Genomic DNA, 16,236 nt, shown 5'->3' on the forward strand with positions numbered 1-16,236 from the left:
TTAACAGAACAGATGTTTATTTCACAAATTTTGTTGAACAGAGAAATTCACAATAAAATACACTGTTGAGAAGGTTTATTTCATAAATAACAAAAAGGAAAAAAAGTAAACCTAGCTAATAGTGGCAATCCCTCCTCAGACAATTCACAACAGAGTTGCAGCAAACATTCTGATTCAAAGCAATATGCATGAAGTGATTTTGAAATTTAAAAGAATTAAACAGACAACTATGATTATATCATATGATTCTAAACCATACAAATATTTTGCACAAATCCAAAGTTTACAAGCTTATACTGCTTTGGGGGTGTAGAGAATTTGATTTTCCTTTACAAAATGCAAAGCTGCAATAATTAGAGCAATAATAATAGTATTAGCAACATATTTGATATATTATCCATATATTGTACACTGAATTTAACAGAGGTCATATGACAGTTATCAGCCCAAACAGTGCATCATCTTCTGTTTATATGACTCAATATAACTAGTATTCACAAAGCAGTATTGGAATATAAAATACTAAAATGTTCATAAAATAAAAAAGATGAGTCTTTCAAAATTATCTTTTAATAATACATTAAGTTTTATCTAAAATCAACTTGAATTAATATTTGGCAAATTAGAAGCAATGTGTATTTGCAGTTATCATTCATGTGCAGAATATCCTGAGTCAGTGCAGAGATGATACAGGTTATGCCCAGAGTTCCTCTGTTCTTCCAAACTTATAGATTAGGCTGCTGCAAAATAGGACAAGGCAAGGTCTTTAATAGATACCTACAATTATAGATTAAGTATTTAGTATTCAATCTCACTTAATGAAGTCAAAATTTAATTACATTACATATAAAATAATTGATATCTGATTTTCAAATAACAGTAGAGATGCAGTGATAAGCCAGAGCATTTAAGTTTGAACTTCAGCACAAGTTAGCCAGATAGGGCAGCAGCCTGTTTAAAGGAAAGGGATTGGTGAATCATCTATGTTTTCCAATCATCATAGCTATGCAGTGAGAGAGCATAAACAGATAAAAGTTTCATATGATCTGCATCTCCAACTACAGTCACAAGACTAGCAACAATTTCTAGGATCAAACATTAAAGAATGGCCAATTGGGCAAACTGAAGTTTATTTTTCATAAATCTCAGAACCTCGCAACAGCGATTTCCTTCTTGGTATGAGAGAGGTCAGAGTTAAATGCACAATCTAGACTGACACTAAAGAAGTGCTGCACGGTCAAAGTCTCTAGGTATCTGAAAAAATGCACAACAGGAAGTAAGCTGTCTCATAGCATTACTACACAGTAATAATGTGAGCAGATGCTGTTGTTTTCCCTGGAGCATCAGATGCTGAGGGGTGACCTTAGAGATTTACAAAATTATGAGGGGCATGGACAGGGTAAATAGGCAAAGTCTTTTCCCTGGGGTCGGGGAGTCCAGAACGAGAGTGCATAGGTTTAGGGTGAGGGGAGAAAGATATAAAAGAGACCTACAGGGCAACCTTTTCACAGAGGGTGGTATGTGTATGGAATGAGCTGCCAGAGGAAGTGGTGGAGGCTGGTACAATTGCAACATTTAAGATGCATTTGGATGGGTATATGAATAGGACGGGTTTGGAGGGATATGGGCCAGGTGCTGGCAGGTAGGACTAGATTGGGTTGGGATATCTGGTCGGCATGGGTGGGTTGGACCAAAGGGTCTGTTTCTGTGCTGTACATCTCTATGGCTCTGAGTGAAACAAACAGGTTTGCCGAACATGGGAAATGTTTCACGGTCATCGTTAAGACTTTTAATTCTACATTTTTATTGAATTCAAATTCCACTGTATGCGGTGGCAGGATTCAAACCTAGGTCCCCTGAACTTTACCTGAGTCCACCAGGCTATCACCTCCCAAACACAAAACAAAACACTCAAGGATAGTGAATCTGTGGAATTCTTTACCACAATGGGCTGTCAAGTCTCGGCCATTAAGTGACTGAGATTAGATGGATTTTAAAATCAGTAAATGAATCTCAAGTGTTATGGGGAAAAGGAAGGTATTTTGAGTTAACAATTTTCAGGTTGGCCTGTCCTGTTGAGGGGTGGGGCAGATTTGCTGGCCTCTCTTAACTAGCCATTGTCTAAGTAACTTAAATTTTGTCACATTATTTCATCCTTACAAAACGTTTTCCTGGAACTTGTCTATAGTTGTTGGGCTCATCTTTTACATTTTTTGAACAAGTATAACATTTTCATTTCTCCAGTCCACTGGTGCTACCCCTGTAGAGCAGGAAGATTAAAGTTAATATGCACAACTTTCCACCCTTGTTTCCCTCAAAATCTTGAATGCATCTCATTTGATCCTGGTGAATTTTCCATTTTATGTACAGCCAGCCTATTTAATGCCTCTTTTCTATCAATTTTTAAAGCTTATTTAGTGTCTCCTTGTTTACTTTGACTTGGGCAGCACGGTCTTCTTCACCAAAAACAGATGCAAACCAGAGATTTAAGAGCTCAGTCATGCCCTGTTCATGTAAATCCCCTTTTTGGCTCTTAACTAGCCCAAATACTTCTTTTATTAACCGTTTGCTGTATATCTGGAGGAATCTAAATTGCAACGATAAAGAGCCCTCAATCTTGTCTTGAACCTTTCCATTGTTAATCTTAAAAACTAGTGACATACTACAATAACGTTTCTAATTTACAATGATGCTTCCATGGGGGGAGGGTTTGAGCTATAGGGAAAGGTTGAATAGGCTGAGACTGTTTTCCCTGGAGCAGAGGCTAAGGGGTGACCTTACAGTGATGTATAAAATCATGAGGGGCACGGATAGGGTTAATAGACAAATTCTTTTCTCTGTGGTGGGGGAGTCCAGAACTAGAGGGCATAGGTTTAGGATGAGAGGGGAAAGACATAAAAGGGACCTAAGGGGTAACGTTTTTCATGCAGAGGGTGGTACTTGTATGGAATGAGCTGCCAGAGGAAGCTGGTACAATTGCAACATTTAAGAGGCATCTGGATGGGTGTATGAAGGGAAAGGGTTTAAGAGGGATATGGACCAAATGCTGGCAAGTGGGACTAGATTAAATTTAGGATATCTGGTTAGATAGACTAGTTGAACTGAAATGTCTGTTTCTGTGCTGTACATCTCTATAACTCTATTCCAGTGTACCAAAGTCTTTGGAAAAGCTATACATTTTATCCAATTCTACTCTCTTCTTAAAGCTGTGTAAATGTTTTTGTTGCAACTATTGATCTAGTGTATTTTTGGAAGTTACATTTTAATCTGCATCTTGCAGGCTTTTGGGTAATAAATTCGAGATCACAACAGCTTTTTGCATTGTTGTAAACCCAGGTGATGGTAACAAAGGGACAACTGTAGCAGTTTAAGGAGGCAGCTCATCACTACCTTATAAAGGGCCATGAGGGCCAGGCAATGAAAGCTGACCACCCGGTGGTGCCCATGTCCATGAGTGAATAAATATAAAGTCATATCTCTGAGTTGAACTTGCTTGATAGTTTGTAAGCTTTTTATTTCCAGTTAGTTTACTGTGCTGATTAGTAATTGCAACATATTCGCGTGAGGCTGTTGACATGAAACTGTTCTTCAATCTGGAAACCTATTTTCTAAACTGAAATTAGCTACTATGGGTCCCTGAACTTTTTTTTTCTATATATCATAGAAGTTCAATTTTGCAGAAACTTGATCAATTAAACACACGCATCCAATTCAGGCATTTAAATTTATACCATATGCTTTCTCAGAAATTCTGTAGCTGGTTCCTTACTCCAAATGACATTCTGAACTTTCAAAAAAAAATTAACCTTCCTAGAATTGAAACCACAAATCTATTTTACCATTATTTTAAAATCCGAAAGGTTATTTATACAGCTTTATCAAAGTAAGAAGCATTTTTCCATGTTACTTCTGATCCTTTTGTCAATCACCTCATGTTGGTTGTCCTCTGGTTACTAATCCTTCAGACTACACACAAAAATTTGCATAGTACATTTCAAAATATTGTATCATTATACCTAAAGTCCCAAGAGAAGAAGAAAATGAATCTTAGAACATCCTTATACCACCACTGGTCGCTGCAATCTGAGATTAAAAAAATGAACTGAAACAATGTGACGAATTAATTACACCTACAACAAATTGCACTAATTTTCACAAAATGTCTGGTATACAACTTTTCCCAAATTGCAGTTTCAATTACAAACTGCAGTGCACTGAAAAATATTCCTCAAGTTCTGGTTTTATAAAACTACATTTTGGAAAGTAAAATGAAACAGTTTTATTTATTAAATTAAATTGCAATATGTTACATAGTGGAAATCCAAGGACTACATTTTGAAGAGAGATAACCAAGTTAAGAATCTAACAATAGTGGATTTTTGACATTAAAGAGTGATCTGATTGTTGTGAGCAGGATCGAAACCAAAAAGGTTGGATTGAAAAAGAGTTTGAGAAAATAGTGGTGTATGTTCAAGTATCATACAACAAAAGACGATTAGTGGCGAGACAGAAGAGAATAGATGGCTTGAACATGAGGATAGGCTTTCTTTATTTGTTCATGAGATGTAAGTGTCAACATTTATTGCCCATTCTTAATTGCCCTTGAAAAATTAGTAATGACCTGCATGAGTGGCTTTCTTGCCTGTCTGAAGTCTTCAGGGTGCAGGTAATTCTATAAAAGAGAAAAAAAAATTCCAAGATTTTGACCCAACAACTGTGAAGGAATGTGCAATGTTGGGAGAAGGATGGCGATATATAGTGATTCTAAAAGAAAAAAGTGGGGGAAAAAAGTCACATTATCAGCAAGCATGTGAGTAAGATTTCAGTGGGTGGGTTTCAAATGAGCACAAACATGGTGCAGTGAATGGAGCACGGTGTTGAGAGCGTGGGGAACAATGCTGAAATGGGCATTAGACAGAGATATTTGAAGCTCAGCTCAGTATCAAGCATCATGTTGAAGTTGAGTGCTGAGCTAGAGCTAGCACCCAAGAAGGCAGGCAAGAATACAGCAGAGTTTCTGGAAAGGGTCAAATGAAAGGACTTTAGATTTTTCCAATATTGAGTTGTGAACGGTAGTTGTGGGTCTTTGGCAAACAAAATGTAGACAAAAATCATGGAATTAAAACAGTTTTGGGAGGGAAGGCGGCACACTATTGACATTTATCAAAAGGTGACACCATGGGCCATACTGCTCAACTAACGTACGTTTTGGTGACTCGATACATAAAAATAGTTCTAACTCCAAGGCAGAAAAATAACATTTGGCAGGATTATCCGAGTGGATGTAAGCCAAGTTGACAGGTGATCATGAAAGTTGCATCCCTGGTAAAATCTACACCCCAATAAAAACATTTGAGTTGGAATTAATGTTTAAAACATGGGAAACTATTAAGATTCTGACGGAGAAGTCATGCAGAAACTGTTATTTCCTGAATATCAACTTACCTAAAAAATATTAATGCATTTTGAAAGAACACAGCCAGGCCTGGATACACATTAACTTCTGCAAAATAAAAGAACAGGAATGTTAATTAACCAAATTTTAATTGACTTGTTAGATAAGGTGGATTTTATATTCTATTTTAATTCCTTCGATTGTATGGAGTTCCACAAATAATTTGACGCTTCAAATGTGAAATGAAAACAGAACATGTCGGAAATGCTCAGCGGGCCTGGCAGCATTTGTGCAGAAAGAAACTTAAGTAAATGTTTCAGGGATTGTGATCGTTCATCAGAACTCAGTTTTAACTTCAACTGACTGATTAATAGAACATAGAACATAGAACAATACAGCACAGAACAGGCCCTTCGGCCCACGGTGTTGTGCTGAACATCTATCCTAGATTAAGCACCCATCCACGTACCTAGCCAATTGCCGCTTCAAGGTTGTCAATGATTCTGACTCTACCACTCCCACAGGCAGCGCATTCCATGCCCCCACCACTCTCTGGGTAAAGAACCCACCCCTGACATCTCCCCTATACCTTCCACCCTTCACCTTAAATTTATGTCCCCTTGTAACACTCTGTTGTACCCGGGGAAAAAGTTTCTGACTGTCTACTCTATCTATTCCTCTGATCATCTTATAAACCTCTATCAAGTCACCCCTCATCCTTCGCCGTTCCAACGAGAAAAGGCCAAGAACTCTCAACCTGTCCTCGTACGACCTATTCTCCATTCCAGGCAACATCCTGGTAAATCTCCTCTGCACCCTCTCCAAAGCTTCCACATCTTTCCTAAAGTGAGGCGACCAGAACTGCACACAGTACTCCAAATGTGGCCTAACTAAAGTCCTGTACAGCCGCAACATCACCGCACGACTCTTGAATTCAATCCCTCTGCTAATGAACGCTAATACACCATAGGCCTTCTCACAAGCTCTATCCACCTGAGTGGCAACTTTCAAAGATCTATGTACATAGACCCCAAGATCCCTCTGTTCCTCCACCTGACTAAGAACTCTACCGTTAACCCTGTATTCCGCATTCTTATTTGTTCTTCCAAAATGGACAACCTCACACTTGGCAGGGTTGAACTCCATCTGCCACTCTTCAGCCCAGCTCTGCATCATATCCAAGTCCCTTTGCAGCCGACAACAGCCCTCCTCACTGTCCACAACTCCACCAATCTTCGTATCATCTGCAAATTTACTGACCCACCCTTCGACTCCCTCATCCAAGTCATTTAATAAAAATTACAAACAGCAGAGGACCCAGAACTGATCCCTGCGGAACTCCACTTGTAACTGGGCTCCAGGCTGAATATTTACCATCTACCACCACTCTCTGACTTCGACCGGTTAGCCAGTTTTCAATCCAATTGGCCAAGTTTCCCTCTATCCCATGCCTCCTGACTTTCCGCATAAGCCTACCATGGAGAACCTTATCAAATGCCTTACTAAAATCCATGTACACTACATCCACTGCTCTACCCTCATCCACATGCTTGGTCACCTCCTCAAAGAATTCAATAAGACTTGTAAGGCAAGACCTACCCTTCACAAATCCGTGCTGGCTGTCCCTAATCAAGCTGTGTCTTTCCAGATACTCATAAATCCTATCCCTCAGTACCCTTTCCATTACTTTGCCTACCACAGAAGTAAGACTAACTGGCCTGTAATTCCCGGGGTTATCCCTATTCCCTTTTTTGAACAGGGGCACAACATTCGCTACTCTCCAGTCCCCTGGTACCACCCCCGTTGACAGTGAAGACGAAAAGATCATTGCCAATGGTACTGCAATTTCCTCTCTTGCTTCCCACATAATCCTAGGATATATCCCGTCAGGCCCGGGGGACTTGTCTATCCTCAAGTTGTTCAAAACGTCCAACACATCTTCCTTCCTAACAAGTATCTCTTCTAGCTTACCAGTCTGTTTCACACACTCCTCTTCAACAATACGGTCCCTCTCGTTCGTAAATACTGAAGAAAAGTACTCATTCAAGACCTCTCCTATCTCTTCTGACTCAATACACAATCTCCCACTACTGTCCTTGATCGGACCTACCCTCGTTCTCGTCATTCTCATGTTTCTCACATACGCATAAAATGCCTTGGGGTTATCCTTGATCCTATCCGCCAAGGATTTTTCATGCCCTCTCTTAGCTCTCCTAATCCCTTTCTTCAGGTCCCTTCTGGCTATCCTGTATCCCTCCACTGCTCTGTCTGAACCCTGTTTCCTCAACCTTATGTAAGCCTCCTTCTTCCTCTTTACTAGACATTCAACCTCCCTCGTCAACCAAGGCTCCCTCACACGACCATTAAAAGCACTTAAGACTTTATCTAATATACCCACAGCAACAGATCATACAGCAGTAATAGTTTTGTTTACACCTATGAATAGATTAATCCAAGTATTAACTGTTAGGTTTTGAGAGATATTTCTCAGAAGGATCTAACCAGCACACTAACCTTTTCCAATTTGCATAAAAGGATGCCCAGATCCTTCTCCATCTCGGAGTCTGTAATCTCTCATGATTTATAGTACAGTTCATTCTTATTCTTTGAAATGGTCTATAATCACAGTTTTCCATATCATATCCCATTTGCCTCATCTTCACCCACTCTGCTAAACTATCCATATTTTTGTAGACTTAAGTCCTTCTTCGCAAATTATGCTTCTACTTATCTTTGTGTTGTCAGAAATTTAACGACCATACTTTTTGTTCTTTCACTCAAGTCATCGTTTATATAAATTATAGACATCGGTATCCAGGCATAATTCCCTATGAAACATCACTCATTACACCAAACAGAGAACTGCCAGGGAATTCCTAGAGGCATGGCACTCATTCACAGATTAAAATCAATAAGCACATCAACCTGGACCCAATATACCGGCCACTGCAGCAGACAGCTGGAACTGACAACCGGAAGTGGCAGATACAAATCACTATAAATGCCGGAGGAAAGATCACAGAAGCGCTTCACAGGAGGCTCCCAAGCACTGAGGATGTCACCTAGACAGTGGACGAAACATCTGCAACACAAATTCCCAGCTCGGCGAACAGAACCACAACAACGAGCACCCGAGCTACAAATCTTCTCTCAAACTTTGAATTTTAAGACCATAATAAGACCACAAGAAATGGGAACAAGAGTAGGCCCTCAAGCCAGCTCTGGCGGCACAGTGGCTAGCACTGCTGCCTTACAGCACCAGGGTGCCAGGTTCAATTCCAGCCTCAGGCGATTGTCTGTGTGGAGTTTGCACATTCTCCATGTCTGCGTAGGCTTCCTCCGGGTGCTCTGGTTTCCTCCCACAGTCACAAAGATGTGCAGGTCAGATGAACTGGCCAAGCTAAATTGCCCATAGTGTTAGGTGCATTAGTCAGAGGGAAATGGGTCTGGGTGGTTTACCCTTTGGAGGGTCAGTGTGGACTGGTTGGGCCAAAGGGCTTGTTTCCACACTGTATGGGGATCTAATCTAATCATTCAATAGGATCATGACCGATCTGACATTCTTCAAGTCCATATTCCTGCATTTCCCCCCATTGTCCTCGATTCCCCTAGCAATGAAGAATCTACCTCAACCATAAATACAAACAAGGCCAGTGCTCCCACAGCCCTCTTTGACAAGGAGTTCCCATACATCAGCCCTCTAAAAGAAGAGAAATTTATCCTCCCCTCAGTCTTAAATTTGCATCCCTTTATTCTGAGACTACACCCTTTAGTCCTTGATTCTCCCAAGACAGAAACATCCTCTCCGGATTTAACTGTCAAGTACCTTAAGAAACCCACATCTTTCAATAAGGTCACTTCTTATTCTTCTAAACCCCAGCAAGGAGAGTCACACCTGAGTTAGCCTTTGCTCCTGAGACAATTCCTCCATACCAGGCATCATCCTAGTAAACCTTCCCTGAATTGCCTCCAATGAAATGATACCTTTCCTTAAATAAAGGTACCAAACCTGCTCACAGTAGACCAGACATGGTCTCATCAGCATCTTATACAGTTGGAATAAAACATCCCTCCTTTAAAACACAAATCCCACTGAAAGAAGGGCAAACATTCTACTCGCTTTCTTGATTACCCCCTGCACCAGTGTACATGAAGCATGGAAAGTTAGCATTAGTACCCCCAAATCCCTTTGTGTTGCAGCTTTCTGCAAATTTTCGCCACCTAAATAATATTCTGTTCTTTTGTCCTCCCTTTCAAATGAACAACTTTGCAGTTTCCCACAGTTGTACTCCATTTACCAATATTTTGCCCACTTACTTAACCTATCAATATCTCTCTACAAAGTGTTGGTATCCCTCGCCCAAACTGCCTTGCCACAGAGTTTTGTGCCATCTGTAAATGTATAAATCAGTATATTTGCTTCCTTCCTTTGAGTAATTGATGTGGCATTCTATCAAATACCTTTAGGAAATCCACGCAAGTACATCCATCAGATTCCCTTTATACATATTGTTACCTCCTCAAAAAGAACATGAATATGTTGGTTACAACTACAGTGTGATTTGTCACAAGCAATATCTGAGACAGACAGCAGGGGTTATATTGAAGGAAATAGTAGATAAATAATTGAAATTGTTGAAAATATGGGGCAATAGGGATAATGTACAGCAGGAAAGACCATTTTGATTTGATTTGATTTAACAAAGCACAAAACAAATCGGTTGGTTGCGTGGGTTTACTACGTATGACAAGCAATGGCTTTTGATTAAGACCCACAGCAGATTAGAATAAAGGAAGCCTATTATCCTGCCATCTGGGGAATGGGAACTCATACAAAGTATTGCAGCGATCTCTTTATTGTTTATCAACCACCTGATACCTTGACTTGACTGACCCTTTGTCTTCATTTAAAACAAATCTGATAATTGGAATAAAGGAGTGCACAGAATATTTGCTTGCAGGTCATATACACAGGGATTGGCATATTTTTAGAAAGTCAGTGATTCAGCATTTATAGGAGAACTTAAGAGATATGTTACTTACTAAGTACAACATACGCCCCAAACAGGATCCACATGGAAGCTATGAGAGATCCAAACATTAGCATGAAGCCAACAAAAAGCCAGATTCGTGCACCTGTAAAAGAAAGCAACAATGTTAACATGTACAATTACTTGTGCACTGTGATTCTTTAATAAATATGGACAAATAAAAACTCTTTCGAAGCTGTACTTGCATCTCTTCAGTTGAGTAACTGATTCTGATGACTTCCTTAATGATTGGTCAAGGAACAGATAGAGGAATTGTAACAGAACTATTATTTCTAAATGAGGAAAAAGGGAAGAGTCTGGGTGTTTGCCCAGACTAGAAGTAATTCTTCACTTGGTGAGAGAAACATGCACAAAGAGGCAGATGCAGAAACAAGAAAGAACAGCATGCAATTTTAGTCATTGACACATTCTGCGGTCATGGAAAACAAAGTACTTTAAAGGCTAGTGAAGAATTCTTGAATTGCCATTAGTATTTAATGTAGGAAAATATGGCAGACAATTTATATAAAATGAACTCCCCATATACAGAAAGGAGAAAAGTGAATAGATAATCTGCTTTTGAGATGTTGATCGAGGGACAAATATTGGCAAGGGCACCCAATCCCAGCTTTGTCTTGTTTAGGTTTTGTGGTCTTTGCTTTCAGCTGTGTGGACTGACATTCAGTAGGGATTGCATTCTGTTGCATCTGATCCAATGATGCTTGTGCTTAAATGTTTGTGCAGAAACCATTGGCCCTCAGGAAGGAAGGGAGCTGTTTTTGCTCTGCAGTATGAAATAAAACCATCTAAGGGCAGCCCATTTAATTCTCTTTTCCAGTTTTTGTAAGTTGTGTAACTGCTAAGTTAAAGACATTTAAAAATATGAACCACTCACCCTGTGATTCCTGCAAATAAAAGTATCTTGAGAAGGAGGATTGAGAAGCAGTGTTCTGATTAGCAACTTAGCAGACCCTGCAGACAGCAACTGTTTTTCCCAGTCTTACACTGTCCATAACACTTTTGTTTTTGTGTGCATATTTGAGAACACATAGAGAAGTTTAAAAGGGGGCTTAGAATTTTAACTTATAGAGTTACATGCTGATAGTTTACAACTATTTACCTGTAATTGCATTAAATGGACTTCTTGTGAAGTACAGAAACCTGGTCCATGCTAGTCCTGAATACATGTGAACAGATTAATTTTTTCAAAAATCCTTAACTTTTGTGATAACTCTGGGAATAGTGGGACCTAATTTCCTACAGATTAGCCCCACTGAGGCATGCCAATTTGCTGCTCTTCAGAGTAGTCCAATTTTATCACTTGATTGGTACATTAAACACAGGTATACTTAGATGAAATATCGGTTGTTAGGAAAACTACTTTGTCATCATTTTTTTGTCCTTTGTTGCAAATGAACATAAAACCATTCCTGTAAACCACATCCTTTTCTCCCTGGTTAACCACATTCTACATGGTCCTCACCTCCATTAACATAGTCATTTTTTTCTGTTCAAGTATTTTGACACAAGGCCCTGTTAAAAGCACAAACCAATAACTGTTATAATTGCCAACAGCATCTAGCACAGTACAAAATACTAAAAGCTTACTATAAGTGTTAACTGCATTATTCTCTCAAATAGAGGTAGTTATGCTTACTGAGTGAAATAGAAATTTAAGAATTAGGATAAAGATTAGAGGAAAAAAAACACTAATATTTCAGATAGATCTAAAATGTTATAATGTGTGGTTTTTCCCTTCACAGCTAATGCACAAATCTGTATTTCAAGCATTGCAGGTTTGTACTGACCTCTAGCCATTGTAGGTCCCCCCCACCAATGTCTCTCTCTCCCCCACCTCCCCCAACTACCCTATCATCCTTTTTATTCTTACAACTAAAGGTGCCAACTGACCAGACAATAAAACAAATTTCTTGCAATTAAAAACAAACTGGAAAATCTCCTGCAATACCTGTGGAGCAAGTAAAATGGAGTCCAATATGACCTTTTCAGAACTGAGGAGCAAGATGGAAGGGTGAGAATGATGCGATGGATCAAGTGGAAAGAAGGGAAGGTTAGAGGGCAATGGAAGCCGGAGGTGGGACGTCACAGGTCCCTCACAGAACAAAAGGCAAAGGGAGTGGTAATAGCTGTAGAGGGATGGGTCCAGACCAAGTGCTAAAGCAGAATATAGGTTATTCTCTACTGAAAGTTAAAAGCAAGAAAAAAGTCTGATATGAAGGTGGGGTGGGAGGTACGAAAAAAGACAGGGTTAATTATCTGAAGTTGTTAAACTCAATGTCAAAGCTCGAAGGTTGTAAATTGTTTAAATGGAAATTTAGGTGCTGTTTATCCAGTTTGCATTGGGCTTCAGTGAAACACTACGAGGTAAAAACAATGACTGCAGATGCTGGAAACCAGATTCTGGATCAGTGGTGCTGGAAGAGCACAACAGTTCAGGCAGCATCCAACGAGCAGCAAAATCAACGTTTCGGGCAAAAGCCCTTCATCAGGAATAAAGGCAGTGAGCCTGAAGTGTGGAGAGATAAGCTAGGGAAGGGTGGGGGTGGGGAGAAAGTAGCATACCTGGAAGTTGCAGTGGGAGAGGGACTCCCTGAGATTCTTGTAGAGACAGGAGGAAAACTTCTTCAAGGCAGTCATCCTTGCAAGAGGATTTGCAGTAGGGTTAAAATCCACGAGGCTCTCTCCCCACCCCACCCTCCCCAAGCTTATCTCTCCATGCTTCAGGCTCACTGCCTTTATTCCTGATGAAGTGCTTTTGCCCGAAACGTCGATTTCGCTGCTCGTTGGATGCTGCCTGAACTGCAGTGCTCTTCCAGTATCACTGATCCAGAACTCAGTGAAGCACTACAGCAAGCATGAGACAGAAATGGAAGCATGAGAATAAGATAGCGCATCAAAGTGGCAAGTTACCAGAAGTCTGGGATTATGCTTGCATCCGAACAGATATGTTCCATAAAGTAGTCGCTCACAGTCTATGGTTGGTCTTCCATAAGAACAGGCTGAAATTACAAGTATATTCACCTGGAAGGAATCTTTGGGGCTTTGGACAGTCAAGTGTTGGATGAAGGAGGTAAAAAGACCAGATCAGGGAATCACAAAGGGAAGAGTCCCTTCAGAATACAGATTGAGGGTGGGGGGGGGGGGGGGGGGGGGGAAGAACAGCAAGAGAGGGGAAGCAGGGAGGGGTGAGGGGTGAGAGTTTGGTGATGGCATTTTGTCTGGGTCAGTTAGACTGTCAAAATGCAAGTTGATTAAAAGTGGAGTGACAGCCTGCTGCAACTCTCACTGCTTAATCCATAGAACACTTCTGATTTTCAAATACATCACATCACTATCAGTTCAACTAAAGTTTAAGCTTGTAATTTGTTACCATATTTTCTGTGTTCAATATTGCAATATTCTTTAGATTTACTCTTGTCTGACCTTTGTTCAAGACAGACTAAAAAAGATAAGATATAAAAGGGAAAAAATATGGCTGGGTAATCAACAATTACAAACAAAAGCTGTAAAGGGCTGTTAAAATAACAGGAGCAAGTATTGAAGATGATTTAAAGCTGCCTGAACAGCAACACAATGTTCAGAGGCAGTAATTGATAAAAACATCGAAGATAGGTGCAGAAAGAGGCCATTTAGCTCTTTGAGCCTGCTCTGTCATTCACCACTATCATGGCTGATTGTCCAGCTGAATAGTCTAATCCTGCTTTTTTTCCCCCATAACCTTTGATCCCATTTGCCCCAAGAGCTATATCCAGCTGCCTCTTGAATACATTCAATGTTTTGGCATCAACCTCTTCCTGCGGTAATGAATTCCACAGGCTCACCACTCTTTGGGTGAAGAAATGTCTCATCTCCATTCCACATGGCCCACCCAATCCTTAGGCTGAGTCCTGGTTCTAGATGCACCTGCATCTACCCAGTTTAGTCCTGTTAGAATTTTAAGTCTCTAGGAGATTGCCCCCTCACTTGTCTGAACTCCAGCAAAAACAATCACAACCTAGTCAATCTCTCCTCATAAGTCAGTCCCATCATCCCCAGAATCAGCCTGGTAAACCTTCTCTGGACTTCCAAGAGCAAGAGCATCCTTCCTCAGAAAACGAGATCAAAACTGCACAGAGTATTCTCGGTGTGGCCTCACCAAGGCCTTGTATAACTGCAACACCACATTCCTTCTCCTGTACTCTAAACCCTTTGCCTTCTTTACTGCCTGCTGCATCTGCATGCTTACCTTCAGCGACTGGTGCACAAGGACACCCAGATCCCACTGCACACTCCAATGTTAGGCTTATTGGTCTATAATTCCCTGGCTTCTCTCTACCTCCCTTTTTGAATATTGGAGTAACATTAGTTACTCTGCAATCTGCAAGGACTCTTCCAGAGTCTACTGAATCCTGGAAGATGATCACCAATGCATCCACTATTTCTAGAGCCACTTAAGTACTCTGGAGAGTATTTTACTTCCCCGAGTACAAGGGATCACACAAGGAATCATGTTTAATAAAAAGTAGCAATGACATATTTTAGGACACAGCACAACTCAGAAGGAAAAAGAGACTGTTGAGTAGCTATACAATATAGGGATAACAATGAGAACAGAACAGAACCTTCCTCAAACTTTGATCCAAATGAGCTCAAATGAAAATAATTGTGACTCACCAGGTGGAACTGAACAAGCATTGGGAAGGGGAGGGGAGGTTCTCAGTTGAGGGGAAACCAGCTGTTCCAATTTGGTCTCAGAGCTCCACAGCTACCAATAATGCATCAGAGCCTGTGACTCAAAAAGTTCAACTTGAAGCTCCACTTAGGGCCCTAACTCTCACGTTGGAAAGCCCACCATTGAAAACAAGGGGACATGACTCAGGACAAAAACAAAACCAAATCCATATTTTGAATGTAATCATAAAAGGGAATGGTGTTACTCATGGTAGACTTGATAGAACCAAAAGGTTTACAGTGTTTAAAACAAACACTGCAGTTTGGACAATGCCCACAACATACAATGCAACTCGTTGAGAAAACCAGAGCTTTTCTTACAAACGTCAGCAGTACCCATGGCCAGCATATAAAAAGGGACTCCAAACATAAACCCTTAATTTTCCCATCTGGTAAGATATTTTCATACTCTCCGGTATGAAGATTGCCCATCCACAATTCGGTATAGCCTATTGAAGCTTCAATTGCACGATAATACCATATTTACCAAATATCATGCAAATATATGAAGTCCAGAAATCAGGCACCAGACGCAGGAATTTTCCTCAACATTTACAGCACATCTGCAATTTGTTGTATTTTCCTTTTCTCATAGGTTTGAAATAATTATTATTTGTATGACTGTTGGTGTACTTGCAGGGTTTTGTACATGCATTGGTGATGGTATTTCTCAAGCAGCTCAAGGTATCTGCTGGATATTATACATGTCTGTCGCACATGCAAAAGGACTGATTACAGAGTTATCATGTAGACCCTGCTTTTGCTGTCAGACTTGAGGTCACTTAAACTTTCTGTTGCTCAGACTGCCAAACTGGCACTAGAATACTGAAGGTGATGTTGAGTTTCAGAGTCTACCCAAACTGAGAGGACACTCACAATATACAGGAATTGATTCCCATTGTCCACTGGTCTTGATTATTGAGGGACACTACGTAGCAATGAGAGCAAACTCGGTAGAGTACCTCAGTCTTTCAGCTGGATGGCCCAAGGCTCATTCTTTCTCTGACTTCTGGGTGTGTATACATCCAAGTGTTCTCTGGACACTGCAACTGAACAGAGACTGGAGTAGTCTTGTTCTGG

The 16,236-nt window shown here is 40.4% G+C and overlaps 1 protein-coding gene across 1 annotated transcript in view; it reads right to left on the reverse strand.

Moving 5' to 3' along the window:
* LOC132820846 (transmembrane protein 50B) overlaps window positions 1-16,236 on the reverse strand; it is a 67,095-nt gene continuing 50,859 nt past the window's right edge. Inside the window, exons 5-7 of the mRNA XM_060833194.1 lie at window positions 10,439-10,531; window positions 5,446-5,503; window positions 1-740 (exon numbers count right to left, since the gene is read on the reverse strand). Coding sequence (XP_060689177.1) covers window positions 695-740; window positions 5,446-5,503; window positions 10,439-10,531 — 197 coding nt within the window. The 3' untranslated portion in view covers window positions 1-694. The remainder of the gene's footprint in view (window positions 741-5,445; window positions 5,504-10,438; window positions 10,532-16,236) is intronic.

This window comes from Hemiscyllium ocellatum, chromosome 12, assembly GCF_020745735.1.
Source record: "Hemiscyllium ocellatum isolate sHemOce1 chromosome 12, sHemOce1.pat.X.cur, whole genome shotgun sequence".
In the NCBI taxonomy this organism is placed as follows: Eukaryota; Metazoa; Chordata; class Chondrichthyes; order Orectolobiformes; family Hemiscylliidae; genus Hemiscyllium; species Hemiscyllium ocellatum.